Source organism: Grampus griseus (assembly GCF_964374135.1).
Source record: "Grampus griseus genome assembly, chromosome: 17".
Taxonomy (NCBI): Eukaryota; Metazoa; Chordata; class Mammalia; order Artiodactyla; family Delphinidae; genus Grampus; species Grampus griseus.
The window spans coordinates 43,990,451-44,009,852 of NC_139011.1; the positions used below are offsets into that span (position 1 = coordinate 43,990,451).

The 19,402-nt window shown below is 40.1% G+C and overlaps 1 protein-coding gene across 1 annotated transcript in view; it reads left to right on the top strand.

The window, feature by feature from the left end:
• Positions 1-13,486, top strand: part of RUNX1T1 (RUNX1 partner transcriptional co-repressor 1) — a gene marked incomplete at its 5' end in the record, with an annotated part of 133,072 nt that extends 119,586 nt beyond the window's left edge. The window contains 2 exon segments of the mRNA XM_082674973.1: positions 194-384; positions 9,600-13,486. Coding sequence (XP_082531099.1) covers positions 194-384; positions 9,600-9,875 — 467 coding nt within the window. The 3' untranslated portion in view covers positions 9,876-13,486.
• Positions 13,487-19,402: the final 5,916 nt, after the last annotated feature.

Below are 19,402 nucleotides of genomic sequence, written 5' to 3' on the forward strand. Positions count from 1 at the left end.
AAAAATCTCACCCTTTGCTCTCTTAAAATGAATTTCCAAAATGTGGTTCTTTAGACAGCCGGAAGAACTGCCCAGTAATTGGGATGAAAGTCATGCGTGTTGTCTAGCATTCTGTGTAACAGCGATCAGTAGCCCAGGTCCCGCGCTAACAAAGAGCTGTTCTCTTGTCCGGTCCGGCCCGCCTGGCACGCAGAGGAGGCGGTCAACGAGGTGAAGCGGCAGGCGATGACCGAGCTGCAGAAGGCCGTGTCCGAGGCCGAGCGGAAAGCGCACGATATGATCACCTCGGAGCGCGCCAAGATGGAGCGCACGGTGGCAGAGGCCAAGCGGCAGGCGGCGGAGGATGCTCTCGCTGTCATCAACCAGCAGGAAGATTCGAGCGAGGTGAGGTGCCGATGGAAGACTCCCTGGGGAGATGCTTCCGTTAATGAGGGCGGGCCTTTTCGATTTCAGGAGATCACAAGTAAAGGCGGATATTGGAGTTGAGACAAACGAATCTTTTGGGGGGGGGGGAATTGGAGTAGGTTTGGCACTTGTGGAGTTGACCAAGAGCTGATCAAATTTTGTTTTTATTAAAGGCCTAAAAGAACAACTGCCAAAAAAGGTTTTTAATATATTTGGTGGGTAACAGATTAAAGTGAAATTCTTAGAACTTCCTAGCACTATTTAGATTCAGAATTCTGTTGTGTGTGTGTGTGTGTTAGCATATGTGTGTGGTTTCCTTCTAACAGCTGGGATTTAGGAGAGAGACCCTGTGTAAGCTGTGTAGTCTGAAGACATATTGCAGGCCAGGGATCAAAGTCACTTCTTTAACTATTGGTTCTGAAGTCGAATGCTAAACCAACGCTTGCATCAATTAAACATTTCTAAGAGATCTTCTGCACAGTCTGTTTTTGCACATTATTTGTAATAACCATTATGATGGTCATTTCATACCATAACATCACTGCCAGAGGTAATATTATTTAGTGTTATTACAGTATATTTAAAACACATAAACACGTAGCCTAAATGGCGGAAGGATCTGGGAAGTAACTAAAACACAGTGTCTAACAGAATGCCTTTCAACAGAGACTAAAGTCAGAGCAACAGGGTAACACTCTACATTAACACAGCACCACAATCCCCAAACCAAAGGACCCTTAGATAAGGACTACAGTTAACTAGTCACACCATGCTGAACTAGCAACAGCATAAGCTGATAAATCAACGGTCCACTAAAACACATATCTACAATTTGTGAAGGAGAGTAAGAATTTAATTTGTACCAGGCTTGTCTGTAGATGAAAGGCCCTGTGGGAATTATTTGATATCCAGAGTTTCTATTTAATGTGTAGCAGATGAATAACAAGGGGACAAAAGCAATTGATTTTCAACATTTGAAAGTTTCTCGGGAAAAGAGGGACAAAGGGAAGTGTATCTGCCCTTTAACTGCAGACTTTTCCATTGTTGAATTAAACTAGACATAAATTCAATTTTACTGGCATCTTATGGCTAAGATATTTAAAGACTTTGTTTTGTGTTTTTTGAAAGAAAACAGATTTTATTAGCATCTTTTGGACAGAATTTGTCCTGCTCTATTCAAGTTAGTAATACTGTGAGGCACAGTTGTTGCCATCATTAAAACATTATCACTTTCATATGAACGTTTTAGGGCTGTTATGCATGTTAAGAGTATTTTATAGGTCACTAAATTCTAAAGATAAATATCTTGGAGAAATTGATAATTAAGTCTTTATATTTGGCTAATAATGCTGTATTTCTTTAGTATCTATAAGCTGTGTACCTTTATTTCTAATATCCAGAAAAATATATGAGCTTGACACTGGTATTGAGCATTATAAAAATATGGTGTATCGAGCAGTAACTAGAAATAGTAGATAGGATGAAATAACCTAGATATGAGTGATCTTCTAAAGTAACTGTTTTCTTTCTTTCTTTTTGGGTATCTTGAAAAACTGATCTTTAATAGCACTACCCTTATCTTCGGTGACATTTCTCAAGGATTTTAAAGTAGACTATGCTAGGAGGAAAGGTTTGGGAGCCAGAGAGCCACATTTAATTCCTGGCTCCATCTATTATAATTCTGTGATTTCAAGAAAACCACTAAACCTCTAAAAGCTTTGGTTTTCTCATCTCATACGGTGGCTAGAACCTTGAGATGTAATCATTTTATCATGTTGCAGGTGAGGAAGCTCACATGGCTAGTCATGCAGCTAGGGGTTGGCAGGATCCATGCTGGAGCTCTCAGCATGCTGTCAGTCCTTACATTGTTCCAGAACAATGAAATAAGCATCATGAAGGTCATTTTTGGATACAGATTTTAAAACTGTACCCTATGGACATTTTTTAAAAAATCAGGTTTGCAACCTGCCCAGGGCAGTTCGTTATTTGATACATATTACTCTAAATTATATCCATTTATTTATTTATTCTGTCAAGAGCAAATTATTCTATGCGGGGACAGCACTAGACACTGAAGATACAGTGGTTCCTACCTTCTTGTTCACTATAATTCATTAGAAGAGTCAGATCACTAAATTATGAGTCTTAGTAGAATTTAGTGCAAAGGCTTCTGGGAAAAAATTTTGTTTCATCTGATACTTAAGGATAATCAGGAGCTGTTCAGCAGCAACCTTCCACCCACCTCCCACCCCACCCCCACATTGCCTCATCACTGCTTTTTTGGTCCATGCGCACGTCAGTGCCTTCGTGCAGGGAAGATGGGAAGGCAAGCTTTGCTAGGCTTTGCAAACAAGATGACTATGTGGCTGGTGAGTGTTTTGGAAGGATCACTCAGGCTGCAGTGTGGAGAGAGATGAGAGGAAATGAAAAGGAGGGACCGATCTGTTTCAGGATACAGATGAGGAGGAAGATGGTTGGATGAAGATGGTTGGCAGTGGTGCTGGGGGTGGAGAAAATTGAACCCGTGAGATAAAATGGGCAGGATTTGGGCTTCCCTGGTGGCGCAGTGGTTGGGAGTCCACCTGCTGATGCAGGGGACACAGGTTCGTGCCCCGGTCCGGGAGGATCCCACATGCCGCGGAGCGGCTGGGCCCGTGAGCCATGGCCGCTGAGCCTGCGCGTCCGGAGCCTGTGCTCCGCAACGGGAGAGGCCACAACAGTGAGAGGCCCGCGTACCGCAAAAAAAAAAAAAAAAAGGGCAGGATTTGTTGATTGCCCAGCTGACAAGGAAGGGAGAGAGTTGTGGTTTTTCAGTAGACATGCAGAGTTTGGGGTGTACACATCAGGTGATCTTCCTTAAGCATTGAACCTTTACAAACTTACTGGCTTTGATCTGCCCAGCGGTTTTTTGTGAAAGGTAACCTTTCTTCATTTTTTTTTTTTTTGCATAAACAACAAAAGTTAAAACATTTTAAGAAGTTCAAATCAATTATTTAATTCAACTAGACAGACAGATTTCCTCTGTAGATTGGAAAGGGCAGATAGAGCACAAAGGCCTAAATAGTTTATTCTGTCTAATGTGAAAACCAGGAGGTTGATCCTCAGCCCAGGTGCCTGCCTCTCAGGCCACTTCTTTAGTAGCTACAGGGCAGTACACTCGACTCCTTCAGGATATTCCCATCCAGTTCTCTAATTTCACTTTGGTTTATAGACTAATAATCATTATTACTAACCGTTAGAATGACACTGGACTGCTTAGGCAGACACAAGCAAATGACATTTTCTGTACTTTCTCTTTTAACGTGTATTACATATTTCATCAAGAATGTAATGCTAGCATTAGCATAAATCAAAAGAAAGGAAATTCAGTGAATCTGGCTATCTTCAACCATTTTAATTTTTTCTATATTCATTTCTGGTTCCTATCTGTAAACATATAGAGTCTTTTTTTCCAGTGAATATTGTTAGATTTGGACTATTTCAAAAGGAACCTGCCACAGCTTTTCTTTGAGATCTGTAACTTGTTCTGGCTTAGGGGATCAAAGCACATGGCTGGAATTGAGCCTCGAACAGAGAGCAAATAGTTGTGCTGTTCCAATAGTTAGTTTCAAGTTTAAGCCACTAAAGTGATATTTTCCCCCAGATTGAAACAGTCTTTATTCATTATTCCTAGATAGGTGCAGAAGTGCACACGCTTATATTGGGTGGTTTTGTGGCACTTAAGCAGAAACACTGACTGAACCTTTAAACTTTGTTTCCAGAACCTGCTGAACCCTAATAGTGGGAACAGGTCACTCTGACAGGTTCATCTTCATTACCCCCTCTAGAATTAATAGAGCCATCCCCAGTGGATCCTGTGCAGTGCGGCCCAGACTCTGGGGATGGACTAAGTGGACTCAGTAGGAGGTAGTCACCACACAGTTACTACACACAGTCTCCCAGCATGGCTCCCATTAAAGCCTCACAATCTGATCAGACCTGTCGATCCCCAGAAGAACTTGGAGCTCTCACAGTATGAGCTGATTCTATGTTACCTAAGATTTTTGCTTATTTGTTTCATTTATTAAAAGACCAGCTGTCTGAATCCATAGATGTTCATGGTGTATTGGATGGTCTGGAATGACATGGAGTGGTTCACCTCTTGGAACTTTGGTTTTTCTCATCTATAAAACTGGGATAATGTTTATAACTCACTTTGCAAGGTGGTTGAGAGGTACAAATAAGATGAGTAACAAGTCACCTTATAAAGAGCAGTGTGAGTATGTAAGAGAGAGAAAAAATAAAAAACAAGAAGCTATTCTAACAGGAAGGGCAGGGAAGGAATAGTAACCGTGAGATTGGAAAGGAAGGGAGACCATGGGGGAAGCAGGGTCTGTAGGGTTTGGCACGGAGAGGTTTCAGGGGAGTTTCCAATGAGATGACAAAGTCGTTGGCCTGAGCGTTGCCAGTGACTGAAAAGGACCACACCAGAGTCAGGTTTAGGGATTACTGACTTGGGTGACAGAGGAGCATCCTGGTGGTGCTACAGAACAGGCAATTGAAAATAAGAGACAGCAGCTCAGGAAAGAAATGAAGGCTGGAGGAAGATTTGAGAGTCATTTTCTTACAGCTAATGGCTTAAGACCATGACTGCCAAGGTAGACTGTAGGAAGGAAAGGATATTTCTTTTCTTCATGCCAACTTCCCTCCTTGCCAAGTATTTAGGGGAAAATGAAAAACTAGAAGAGGAAGAGGTTATAGTATAAGAAACAGAATTTTATTATCTTGAAACCAAAGTTAGAGGGACTTTCAATAAGGGAAGTTTTTTTTTAAAAAGGAGGAATGGGGAAAAGGTCAGTAGTGGTAAATCTTCAGAAGGTCTGAGGGCAGCGAGGAAGGAGAAAAAGTAACTGGCCACTAATGACGTATAAGTGGAAGTAAGCTCATGCTCTGTCTGTGTAGCTGTCAATGCCTATCAAGGGAGGCACAGGGCCACGAGCTTTCTAATTGTAAAGGTTGTGCCATGCAGAGATGGTATGTAGTCTCATTTGCTTTCAGCCAGTGCCAAGAGGAGGAGGTGGTGTTAGTTCCTGCCGTTTATTCAGGACCCACCGAACATCAGGACACTTTAGTTAGCACTGACATAATCCTGAATAACCCTATCGTTATGATTCCTACTTTATAGGTACTGTCACTCTACGAGGTTAAGTAACTTGCCTGTAGTTCTGAATCCACTAAGTGATATAGTTGGAAGTGAAAAACCAAGAAAGGGTGACTGGAGCCACTGAAAATTGGAAGCCATTTCCATTACACACCATGATACCTTGTCTTTGGTGTTCCAACTTCCTGGTTCAACCTCTGTCTACTTTCAGGGTTGAAGTGCCCTCCTAACCTTATTCCTGCCAAAACAGCCTATAAGAAAGATCTGAAATAGACAAAGCGTGGCATTTTGGAAAGAGTATTTGGTTTGCAGTGCAAAGACCTGAGTGAATCAAACCTTACCTATGTAATTTCATATCTAGGCAAATCATTTACTATAAATTTATTTACATTTTGAGAATTTTAATTATAATCATTCTACTTTATTCATTGAACATCACTTGCGTGCAAAGGTTTTTCTGGAGAATTATAGGTGTGTGAGACCTGGAGAAACTTTTTAGGAGAAAATGTTTTGTTTCTGGTAAAAGGAATTTCCAACAGTAAGAACCAGAAAGGATATTATTTTGCTGGTAGGACAGAAAGACCATTCTCTCTCTATCTAAAATAACAAGATGAAGGAAATAATTTTGTTCTTAGGGACAAAAAAGAATTGCTGATATGAAACAAGTATCAACAATCTTTGACATGCAGCTTTGGCACCCAAAGCTTCAACTCATCATTTCCATTTCCCTATGTAGTACCAGTACATTTAGAAAAGGGAGGGTTGTGTTCTGCCTCCTATTTTTCATCTGAGTCCTAGCCTAATTTTGGCCAATTGCTGATTCCCATAATAGGGAGGAAAACATTCCTTATGCTGAAAAGGGAATAATATTATCACAAATAAAGGGAGACTATAAAGTGCCATGGGCTTTGGGAATGAAATTTGCTATGAAATGGTATTCTCGAGACTTCTGTACTATTTTGGTAATTCAGTCACCAGCATCATTGCTTAGAGTACTGAAAGGGAAGCTCAGTTATATGAAAAATGAATGAATGAATGAATGAATGAAAGAAGCAACTATCAGGTAATACTAGCCTGAATATGAAAAGCACAAATTGAAAAATATAAAATTAGATTAAGCCATTGACCACCTTAATCCCTGCCCTACAGTTACACCCCTGGGTATCATACACAATTTGCAGTTTCCACCTTTGTGTATGGCAGAAAGCTTAGAAACTTAAAATGGTTAAAATTAGAGTACTCATAAGATTCTGCACATTGCACAGTTCCCAGAAGTGATGGTTGAGAGGCCAACTGCCAGTGGTCAGACATCAGTCTTACAGGTATGGATTAGTTAACAGGAAATTTGGTAGAGCCACCCAGGAGAAATTAATAGAAATTGCTGTGTCTGTCTTCTAATGAACTTTTAAAAAGGAATATGCACTTTGGGGATTTCCATTGGTTGAACACTTGAGCTAAAGTTCCCTATACATTCATGGCAATGCAATGTCAACAGCAATAAAAATATGCAGGTTTTTTCCCACCAGCTCATTTGAATTGCTCTTTGTTGCACCTTCCTAAAGTCAAAGGTGGTTTTTGTCTCAGTGGTGGGTGGTAAATGAATGGGATTGAACAACTTCGGAGTGGGACTGGAGGTAAAACTAGCCAGAGCCCTTGAATCCTGGGTCAGAATCCAGAAATGCTAGGCAAAAAGGCTCCATTCCCAGCAGCTTCATAATCCAAAACATCTGTTTCTATATTTGGCACAATTCCACTTTTTTATTTGTAAAATTGTTCCCATCTTTGAAAACACTTTAAAAAATAAAGAAGCCCCCATTCTGTCTCCTCTTTCCATTCCCCAACACATGCATTTGTAATTACCTGGTTTAGTCTGTGTGTTTAATCAACTTAAATTGAGAAGGTTGCCTACATCTGATTTCAATCTGAAGGAGCCATTGAGAACTGGGCAGTTACTGCCTTGTGTCTGCCAAGATGTGCCTCTGCCAGAAAGCGGATAGGACTCACACCAGGGTATTTCCTAAAGAAGCCACTTAACTCAGATTAGATGTTTAATTTCCTTAAAATATTGTTTTGGATCTGGGTCTGTGTTCTCTAATTGGGATTTTCTGATGTTATTTAGGAATTTCACTTATTTCTGAGTTTGTTCCAGGATCCAGCTGGCATTATTCTAAATGCCTAAAGCTCAAGGAAGTAAACTTTCCTGAGTGATGAGTGTCATACCTCGCTGCTCTGGAGGATGGGCCAGGCCCATGTTTGTTCAGGCCTTTGTGGAACCATTGTCCTTGCAATAAGATTGAATTAATTTTGAGAAAGAAGGGCTTCTAATTTTGGTAATGAAGCCTCTGATCAGAGGTACATATTTTTTGGGATATTTTCCTGGCTAAATTAAAGGGAAGTAGGAAAAAAGAATTACTTTGTTCTGATACTATTAATTTTAATTCCATTTTTATTTATGATATTAACATATAAATCAAGCTAGATTTCTTCAGCTATGTTCACTGAAAACACCTTCCACTGGCCAGAGTTTGTGATCTTAAAGTTTTATTTTTTTTTTCCCTTCATGGGCCATAATTTCGGAATGGTAAAGAAATATGAACATAGGTCTGAGTTCTTTCTAAAAGTTTTAAGCTGTAGTTCTTGAGTTTTTAGGCTTCCAGCACTTGAAAGACTCTAGGAGCTCCTTTAGTTTTTAGCCAAATTAGAATGAGTACTAAAAATTGCTTTGCATATTTTGCACAGTGGTGAAGCTGTACACAGACCAGGGTGATGGGCTGACATTTCACTGGGGCATTTTTAATAGGCTTATGAGCCCACCTTAAGCCACACAGCCAACATGCTGAAAGCAAAATAATTGCAGGGAACATAGTGGGGAGATTTTTAATATCCATATATATCAGGGCTTTAAAAAAGGTATTTTAACTGCGACACAGCTACATACTATCAGCTGGTTGGGGTTACCAGATTACAGTCGGAAGTTTGTTTTGCAAGAAAATAAAACCAAGGAAGATACAGGATAAAAGGATTAATGTCAAAAACTAAGATCACTTGCTATAACATTTCACAATGGGGATGGTCTTGCCAAAGGAAACACAAACGTTTCAAGTTGGCTTTCTGGGGTTCCCCCTTCTCCTGGAAGGGTCCTTAGGGCACTGTCATTGTTAGTCTCCTCCCTGACACTCCCTCATTCCCCAGGATCTGTCCCATTTAGGGGTTCTTCCATCTCTAGTATGTCTGTCCCCAGATTCACAATGTGTTTTATCTCAGAGGCAGCCTCATTTCTGCTTTTCTCACTTCTTGGAAAGCACCAGTGGAGATTGGCAGTAGGCTTGCTAGGGTCCTAAAACTTCACAAGTATTTATTGAGCACCTACTATATATATCAGGCCCTGTTGTGGGTGCTTAAAATATATCAGGGAAAAAACAAACCAAGGATCCAATCTCCAGGGAGCTGAAGTAAAGGGGATTGTTTCGAGACTTTCCTACCATTTGGTTGTCAGGTACAGTGAATAACTGATTGCAGTGGGAAGAGCTAAACACATGCCCTACTTTTTCTGGTCTGTGGTAGAGCAGAGGATAGAATCCTCTATCTAGTCCATTATATTCCTTTGAATCTAATAGAGCATCCTCATAGTCCCTTTGTGTTAGTGTCTTGAAGGAAGAAGCTTCTGCCAGGAGTGCTATCTTTGAGTCTTTCCATGGTGGTAGTCGTATTAGAAAGGAGAAAATTTAGATGTCGCAGTTGTTAGTATGGGTGAACAGAGAATTTAGATGTGAAGATAACTAAACCTAAAGGGAAGGGGTTTTATAGTACAAATGGAAAAGAGCCTCAACCAGTTTGTCTAGAAGTCATAATAGTTTTTGGCAGAAAAGTCTGGGCAGTTACACCAAAACCTGCATCTTCAGGGTGTTTAGTGTGTGTACACATACACACCTGGATTTTTCATTCTTATAGTTCTGAAAAATAAGGGGGTAGTGCTGCCTAGCATATTTCCTTGGACTTTAGCCTGGTCAATGTAATAATTTGGGATTTCACTTTCTTCTGCCTTCTCCAATAGAGTTGCTGGAATTGTGGCCGTAAAGCGAGTGAAACCTGCAGCGGCTGTAACACAGCCCGATACTGTGGCTCGTTTTGCCAGCACAAAGACTGGGAGAAGCACCACCACATCTGTGGACAGACCCTGCAAGCCCAGCAGCAGGGGGATACGCCTGCTGTCAGCTCCTCCGTCACGCCTAACAGCGGGGCCGGGAGCCCGATGGACACACCACCAGCAGCCACCCCGAGGTCGACCACCCCGGGGACCCCTTCCACCATAGAGACAACCCCTCGCTAGATGTGCACTCAGAACTGTCAGAGGAAAGACAACACAACCAACGTGAAACCAATTCCTCATCCTCAGATGCTCAAAGTTGTTTTTTGTTTGTTTGTTTGTTTATAGATGGACTATCCTGGTTCAGTACTTCAGCAAGAGAGAACCTAACTGTATCTTGAGGCGTTAGTAAAACAGAGGGCCAGTAACGGGTCGTAATGACTTACTGTGGATAACAAAGATTTCTTTTCCTTAGAGAACTGAAAAGAGAGCAGAAAATATAACATGAAATGATAGATTTGACCTCCTCCTTGTTATTTTCCAGTAGCTGGGATTTTAAACTAGATGACCTCATTAACCGATGCTTTACCAAACAGCAAACCAAGAGATTGCTAATTGCTGTTGAAAGCAAAAATGCTAACATTAAAAGTCACAATGTTCTTTATATACAATAATGGAAAAAAAGAGGAAAACCCTCAAGGGCATGAGCATTGGCTACAGCAGTAGACATTTTAACAAGAAGATGAATGGCGTCCGTGGGTTGCTAACTGAACTTTGAAGACCCGCCACAAAACGCGCAGATGTGTAGCATATTGGAAGGAGACACAGATGTTCGGTTTTTTTCCTGTTTCTGAAAAGAAATAATATCCAGGTCAACAGAAGGAAAAATGAAAGATGATTTGCAGTGGGATATGTGAATACAGCAGCAAGAAAAAAATGCCATAACATAAAAGGCTCCTTTATATATATAAACACACACACAGAAGTAAGAGACTCAGCCTGCAGTTGTTAGCATCCTGGCAGCTTTGACACCAGCCAGCTGCCCTAAACAGCCCTCAACGTTTCTTCACTTTTTCAAGGTTCCACAGAGCAAGACATTGGGTCTATTCCAGCTCATTCATTTTATATTGAAAAATAATTTTTAAAAATGATGGCTCCAGCTCCAGCCCCTTTCTAAATTTTTTCAACCCCACCCTGTTTGGATTTTTAATTAAAAACTAGTAGTTCTCTTGGTGTTAAAACACTTCTGTCCTGTGAGGTTTCCCAATGGTGTTTTTCTTGTAAACGTGCTGGACGACTGTGAAGACGCGTTGTAGTTTAACCACGTGCCCACATTTAGTCTCTTTATTCCTAGTTGGTGAGAAACCTGTATCTTTCTATGCTGCTTTTATATCTGTATGTATTAGTGGTATTTCTCTAGTAGTTCAAAAAAAAAAAAAGAAAAAAGGAAAAAAAAGACTTTTTTTGGTTGTCCTCAAGAAAAGAAAGAAAAAGGCTATCTTTCGGAGCTGCTATTTCATTCTCTTATAGAATTTTTTTTTTCCTGAAAACCAGCATGCTTCACGGAATGCTAACATATTGGTGTTTTTGTAAGAGGGATGTACATAAATGTATTTTGCACTGTCACAATGACTCCCTAGGCATGCTTTTTTTTTTTTTTTTGAGCAAACTCTTTTTAAATATGCTAGAGCCATTTCACCAAGTTTAGCTGTAGCATAGAGTAGTAGTGGAATTTTTCTTTTTTCTTTTTTTCATTGAAAAATCATTATTAGGGACTTTAAAAAATAACAAGATATCCTACTTTAAAAAAAAAAGACAGTGCATGCGTATTGCTGTAAGGTTGTTTAAGTATTTCTAATTTTACAAAAAAAAAAAAAAAGATAAATCATTAGAGCTCCAAATGCTGAGGTGTAGACTGACAGCTTTAACACTGCTGAATGCCAGGTTATACAGTATTCTTAAAAAAAGGGAAGTCAGCCAAAGACTGATCTGATGGACCAAAATCGGAATTTTGAAAAGCACCAGTACTACTTTCCAAAATGATCAGCAGGTTAAACATGTTCAGCAAGGTATAGTGTGAATCCATTAACCCTTCGTCGTCCAGGGTCCAGACCAGAACTACTTGTTAGTTTTGAAAACAGTAGCCCAGAATGTGGTTATGTGCTTTAGGGAAAGTCAGCAGTGCTGCAGGCTGTGTAGACAACCAAAGTTTTCAAGGCTGGGAAGACACTTCTCCACATACATACACATACCAGGCATTGATTTAAAAATCTGAAATGGTCCATTAGCTTTGGTTTTGTTTTGTTTTTAAATATAGCCTTGGATACAGTTTTAAATGGCTTTTAAGTATCTGCATATAGGTAATCTTAAATCTCTTAAACCTAACATTTTTTTTGCATTTTCCCCTGTATTTTCACATACAAGTTGACTTTAATTTTGTTTGGGTGGTATGTTTATTTTTAAATGGCTTTTTAGTTTAGAAACTTCTGATGAGCAAATACATCTATCTGCATGTTGGAAGTCCATCTGCCAGCACACCTGCTTAAAGTGAGATGAAAGCACATAACCAGGCTCTGAATGGGTTATATTTTATCATGGTGCTCCCAGAATCCTTTGACCTCACTCTGCTTTCTAGTCTGCTTGTGACACTGGACAGTCCTTTCTTACAGAGCTATTATATGTTCTAGGCTACGAAGGGTTAAATAATCCCAAAAATGAGGTATGTCATACCCACACGTCTTTATCTCTAGAAGCTGTGATGTATGTGAAACAGCACTGTTATTCTTAACACTAGTGTGTAAAATAAGGATTAGTACAGTACGTCTCATTACTTTTAATTCAGGGCACCCTGAGTGAAAACAAATACAAAAAATCCCTAACTCTGAGCTCTATCTCTGATTCCTCTTCCTCCTTCCCCTCTTCCTCCTCCTCTTCCTCTCCTCCTGTTTTGCTACATTCTCCTCAGTGGCAAAAAGTTTCACTCTACCTCTGACAGCATGTATATTGCACCAGTAGCTAACAAAAACTGGTCTAGTCAAACCAAATGGGCACAAAAGAACCAGGATACCAAAAGTTAAGCTCATACAGCTGCAAACCATATCACTTCTTGGTAACAATGCAGACCTCATAAACCTAAAGAAGAGAAAGAAAAGAAAACTTTTGTTACTTTCCTTTTTTGCTTGTCACTTATATACAGGCTATGTGAGAGTATAATTTGTAGGTATAACACATTTAAAAAAAAAGTTATCTTCATTGGATAGAATTGAATGGTGGTCGCTGATAGGAATAGGGCGTCCTCTATCTCTTATCTCTGTCTCTGACTCTTTTTCTCTTTTTCTCTGTCAGGAGACTGTGTGTGACAGGGCCACCTGTCTTTTTTTTTTTTATCCTTAACTTTTTTTTTTTTTTTTTTTAAATGTGTAGGTGCATGTCTTGGGGATTTAAAAATTTCAAGGCTGGTTTACTTATGCAAAGCATGCCTACGTCTGGAATACTTAGGGAAAGAAAGCGACTCCATGTTGTCCGAATTCCTCAAGGGACAGAAAAAAATTGGAGACTGTTGAAATGCAGATTTGAAGTAATTTTTTAAAATATTATTTTGGGTTCTGCGACATTATTGTGAAAAATTAAAGTTGTTGTGCAATACTTAATTCAGACATGTACCACAAGTTAACGGTAGACTAACACTGGGGGGCGGGGTCTAGGCATCATGCTTTTGTCAGCATACTCTTGAGCTTTTAAGTCTACTATGTCTGAACTGTGGTTTCTTGTTTATCTTTTTTTTCCTTAGTTGGACTGTAATGTATGGTCTGTCAACCTGTGAATCTTTAAAGTATGATTCAGGTATTGTTGTATTCTTTACTGTGTAATAAAAAAGTTTAAAAAAAAATCTGTATTCTCCTGCCTCCCTTATCCTCAGTGTGTACCACGGCTGTCCACACAGTGACCCTGGTCTGGGTGTCCATCCTCATCCTCCATGGTGCTGAAGCACGTCTGTAGAGTTTTTAATTAATTAATTAATTTTTTGACTGCGTCAGGTCTTAGCTGTGGCATGTGGGATCTTTCGTTGTGGCGCTTGGACTTGGTTGCCCTGCGGCATGTGGGATCTTAGTTCTCCGACCAGGGATCGAACCCGCGTCCCGTGCATTGGAAGGCAGATTCTTAACCACTGGACAACCAAGGAAGTCCCATGTCTGTAGAGTTCATTCAACTACAAAGAATGCCTCTGTAACAGGAATTGGCTCATCCATGATTGATGAATAGGGAATGATGTCAGAAGAGTGCCAAAGTCAAGTTAGTTCAGGGGGCTGTTACCCAGGCAAGAGGAGCCAGGAAAAATGGGAAGAGAGCTACAACCTTACAGAGGAAAGGAGGGCTTGGTTTGCTTAGTTTAGCTGCTGCATAGGCGGGGCAGCAGAGGCCTTTTTGGCTGTATTTTGATAAAATTAGAAATGAGTTTCCTGCTTCTGGGTCGACTGTGCCAGAAAGGTTCATCCCAACCTTGAGCACTGGCTCTTCCAGTGCTCAGCTCACCCAGGCACACCTGAATGGCAGACCCACTGCTGCAGGGCTTGCTTCCATTTGCCTTGTCCACCATCCTCTAAAAGTTGCCAGCATCTCCATTCTTCTTTTTGTATATTGTTAGACATCCCCTGTGACAATCTCCGCCTTTGCTGGGAAGTCGGAAGTATTCCCTCTGACATACATTTTTTCATGCTCTAGTTATAAACTTGATTAAGGTTTGAAGCCCCAACCCTTCTCCCTCTGGCCCATGAATCCTACTAATTTTTATGTGTAATTTTCAAAACAGGATTTTGGTTTTGGTTTTGGTTTTGGTTTTTTTGAAGTAATGTATGTACTGTATTATAGCAGAAATCTCTCTTCCCTCTGAGTGTTCTCAACTTTGTGGGTTGAAGGATAGTTGCAAAGAACAGGAGGACAAAGCATGTACAAGGGCCTGTATCTGGAGAGAGTGAGAGCTGGTTAAGTGGAGGATGGCTTGAGACTGGCTATTCAGCTTCCTCCTTGTATCAGCTGGGTCCTTGTCCCATGGCCTGGCTTCTCTAACTTGTCTTCCTGGGAAGTGTGCCTATTTTCACATTTCTTACTCTAGAAATACACAGAAAAAAAAATACAAAACTTTAAAAAATTAATGGTGGACACCTCCTTACCCCTGCAATTGTGATAGGGTTGGATACTTACCTTAGTAGTTAATGATTTATTTTGGCAAAAGACAGGCCAGCCTGACCTAAGGTGCCTACCCTTTAATGTGTTAATGTATCTTTTTTTTTCCTCTTCAAAGTGGAACAGGCCAGAAGACAGCAGACAAGAATAGAAATGATACCCATTGAAGTAGTTCCCTTATAAGTAATTCTTGAAAACATGTCTGTGATGTTTTCATGGAAGTAGATATATTGGACAAATGGGGAATGCTTTGTAGTTTATATGAAAGACATGAGCAAAATCTGGAGACTTCTAGATGGTAGACACCATATATTTTAGAAGTGTTAATGATGTATTTGATAATATTATAAAAGAATGTGTCTGCCATGAAAGAACATTACAGCCATTTTTATGGAATGGGAGGGGATTGAATGAGCAAAGGGTCTTTGTTCTGTATGTGTGTCTATACCCTTGCTCCAAAGCGAAAAAATAAAGTTGTGTTTGCTCAAACCTGTCCCTGGTCAGTCTGTTCTCAGTCATACTGGGGAAACTGAGTCAGACGAATATAGAAACTGTTTCTTCCCATCTCACTTTTCCATCCATAGAAGAACAGATGTAGGACCAAAGTACTGTGGTCTTTTGCTTTTGGAACTTTCAGATTCAGGTAACATTTTTGAAAATTCTTCAAGATTATACATGGGCAGTCTATGAGAACTCCTCAAGATCAAGACAATACAATTGCCTATTTTACTATAATAAAAATAATATTTGAATGTGGAGAAAACTTCTGATGAATAAGAGAAGGATTATCTGCTCGTAGTTCTTAATGTTCTTGTGTTGGAGTTCTGTATTCCACTGTCAAGAAAGGGATAAATTGAGATTGGTTCAAGATGGCGGAGTAGAAGGATGTGCTCTCATTCCCTCTTGCAAGAGCACTGGAATCAACAAACTGCTGAACAATCATTGACAGGAAGACACGAACTCACCAAAAAAGATACCCCACATCCAAAGACAAAGGAGAAGCCACAATGAGATGGTAGGAGGGGCGCAATCACAATACAATCAAATCCCATACCTGCTAGGTGGATGATGCACAAACTGGAGAACACTTATAAAACAGAAGTACAGCCACTGCAGTGAAGGTTCTGAGCCACATGTCAGGCTTCCCAACCTGGGGGTCCAGCAATGGGAGGAGGAATTCCTATAGAATCAGACTTTGAAGGCTAGTCTGATGTGATTGCAGGGCTTTGACAGGACTGGGGAAAACAGAGACTCCAAAAGTAGTGTGCATGTCGGGACTCAGGGGAAGGAGCAGTGACCCCATAGGAGACTGAACCAGACCTACCTACTAGTGTTGGAGGGTCTCCTGCAGAGGCAGGGGGTGGCTGTGTCTCACTGTGAGGACAAGGACACTGGCAGCAGAAGTTCTGGGAAGTACTCCTTGGCATGAGCCCTCCCAGAGTCTGCCATTAGCCCCAACAAAGAGCCCAGGTATGCTCCAGTGTTGGGTCGCATCAGGCCAAACAACCAACAGGGAGGGAACCCAGCCCCACCCATTAGAAGACAAGTGGATTAAAGTTTTACTGAGCTCTGCCCACCAGAGCAACAGCCAGCTAAACCCACCACCAGTCCCTCCCATCAGGAAACTTGCACAAGCCTCATAGATAGCCTCATCCACTAGAAGGAAGACAGCAGAAGTGAGAAGAATCATAATCCTGCAGCCTGTGGAACAAAAACCACATTCACAGAAAGATAGACAAGATGAAAAGGCACAGGGCTGTGTACCAGATGAAGGAACAAGATAAAAACCCCCAAAACAACTAAATGAAGTGGAGATAGGCAAGCTTCCAGAAAAAGAATTCAGAATAATGATACTGAAGATGATCCAGGACCTCGGAAAAAGAATGGAGGCAAAGAAAAAGAAGATGCAAGAAATGTTTAACAAAGACCTAGAAGAATTAAATAACAAACAAACTGAGATGAACAATATAATAACTGAAGTGAAAAACACGCTAGAAAGAATCAATACCAGAATAACTGTGGCAGAAGAATGGATAAGTGACCTGGAAGACAGAATGGTGGAATTCATGGCTGCAGAACAGAATAAAGAAGAAAGAATGAAAAGAAATAACGATAGCCTAAGAGACCTATGGGACAATATTAAAGGCAACAGCATTCGCATTATAGGGGTCCCAGAAGGAGAAGAGAGAGAGAAAGGACCAGAGAAAATATTTGAAGAGATTATAGTCAAAAACTTCCCTAACATGGGAAAGGAAATAGCTACACAACTCCAGGAAGTGCAAAGAGTCCCATATAGGATAAACCCAAGGAGAAACACACTGAGACACATAGTAATCAAATTGGTAAAAATTAAAGACAAAGAAAAATTATTGAAAGCAGCAAGAGGAAAATGACAAATAACACACAAGGGAAGTCCCATAAGGTTAACAGCTGATTTCTCACCAGAAACTCTACAAGCCAGAAGGGAGTGGCATGCTATATTTAAAGTAACAAAAGGGAAGAACCTACAACAAAGATTACTCTACCCGGCAAGGATCTCATTCAGATTCGATGGAGAAATCAAAAGCTTTATGGAGAAGCAAAAGCTAAGAGAATTCAGTACCATCAAACCAACTCTACAGCAAATGCTAAGTGGGAAACACAAAAGAAGAAAAGGACCTACAAAAACAAACCGAAAGCAATTAAGAAAATGGTAGTAGGAACATACATATAGATAATTACCTTAAACGTGAATGGATTAAATGCTCCAAGCAAAAGACACAGGCTTGCTGAATGGATACAAAAACAAGGCCCATCTATATGCTGCCTACAAGAGACCCACTTCAGACCTAGGGACACATACAGACTGAAGGTGAGGAGATGGAAAAAGATATTCCATGCAAATGGAAATCAAAAGAAAACTGGAGTAGCAATACTCATATCAGATAAAATAGACTTTAAAATAATGTTACAACAGACAAGGAAGGACACTACATAATGATCAAGGGATCAATCCAAGAAGAATATATAACAATTATAAATATATATGCACCCAACATAGGAGCACCTCAATACATAAGGCAATTGCTAACAGCTATAAAAGAGGAAATCGACAATAACACAATAATAGTGGGGGACTGTAACACCTCACTTACACCAATGGACAGATCATCCAAACAGAATATTAATAAGGAAACACAAGCTTTAAATGAAACAATAGACCAGATAGATTTAATTGATATTTATAGGACATTCCATCCAAAAACAGCAGATTACACTTCCTTCTCAAGTGTGAATGGAACATTCTCCAGGTTAGATCACATCGTGGGTCACAAATCAAGCCTCAGTAAATTAAGGAAAATTGAAATCGTATCAAGCATCTTTTCTGACCACAACACTATAAGATTAGAAATCAATTACAGGGAAAAAAAAACGTAAAAAACACAAACACATGGAGGCTAAACAATACCTTACTAAATAACCAAGAGATAACTGAAGAAATCAAAGACGAAATCAAAAATACCTAGAGAGGGGCTTCCCTGGTGGCTCAGTGGTTGAGAGTCCGCCTGCCAATGCAGGAGACACAGCTTTGTGCCCCGGTCTGGGATGATCCCACATGCTGCGGAGCGGCTGGGCCCGTGACCCATGGCTGCTGAGCCTGCGCGTCCGGAGCCTGTGCTCCGCAATGGGAGAGGCCACAACAGTGAGAGGCCCACATACCACAAAAAAAAAACAAAAAAAAACCTAGAGATAAATGACAATGAAAACACGACGATCCAAGACCTATGGGGTGAAGCAAAAGCAGTTCTAAGAGGAAGTTTATAGCAATACAAGCCACATCAAGAAACAAGAAAAATCTCAAATAAAAAATCTAACCTTACACCTTAATGAACTAGAGAAAGAAGAACAAACAAAACCCAATTTTAGCAGAAGGAAAGAAATCATAAAAATCAGAACAGAAATATATGAAATAGAAACAAAGAAAACAATAGCAAAGATCAATAAAACTAAAAGCTGGTGCTTTGAGAAGATAAACAAAATTGATAAACCATTAGCCAGACTCATCAAGAAAAAGAGGGAGAAGACTCAAATCAATAAAATTAGAAATGAAAAAGAAGTTACAACAGACACCACAGAAATACAAAGTATCCTAAAACACTACTACAAGCAACTCTATGCCTATAAAATGGACAACCTGGAAGAAATGGACAAATTCTTAGAAAGGTATAGCCTTCAAAGACTGAGCCAGGAACAAATGGAAAATATGAACAGACAAATTACAAGTAATGACATTGAAACTGTGATTAAAAATCTTCCAACAAACAAAAGTCCAGGACCAGATGGCTTCACAGGTGAATTCTATCAAACATTTAGAGAAGAGCTAACATCCATCCTTCTCAAACTCTTCCAAAAATTTGCATAGGAAGGAACCCTCCCAAAGTGATTCTATGAGGCCACGATCACCCTGATACCAAAGTCAGACAAAGATAATACAAAAAAAGAAAATTACAGACCAATATCACTGAATGTAGATGCAAAAATCCTAAACAAAATACTAGCAAACAGAATCCAACAACACATTAAAAGGATCATACACCATAATCGAG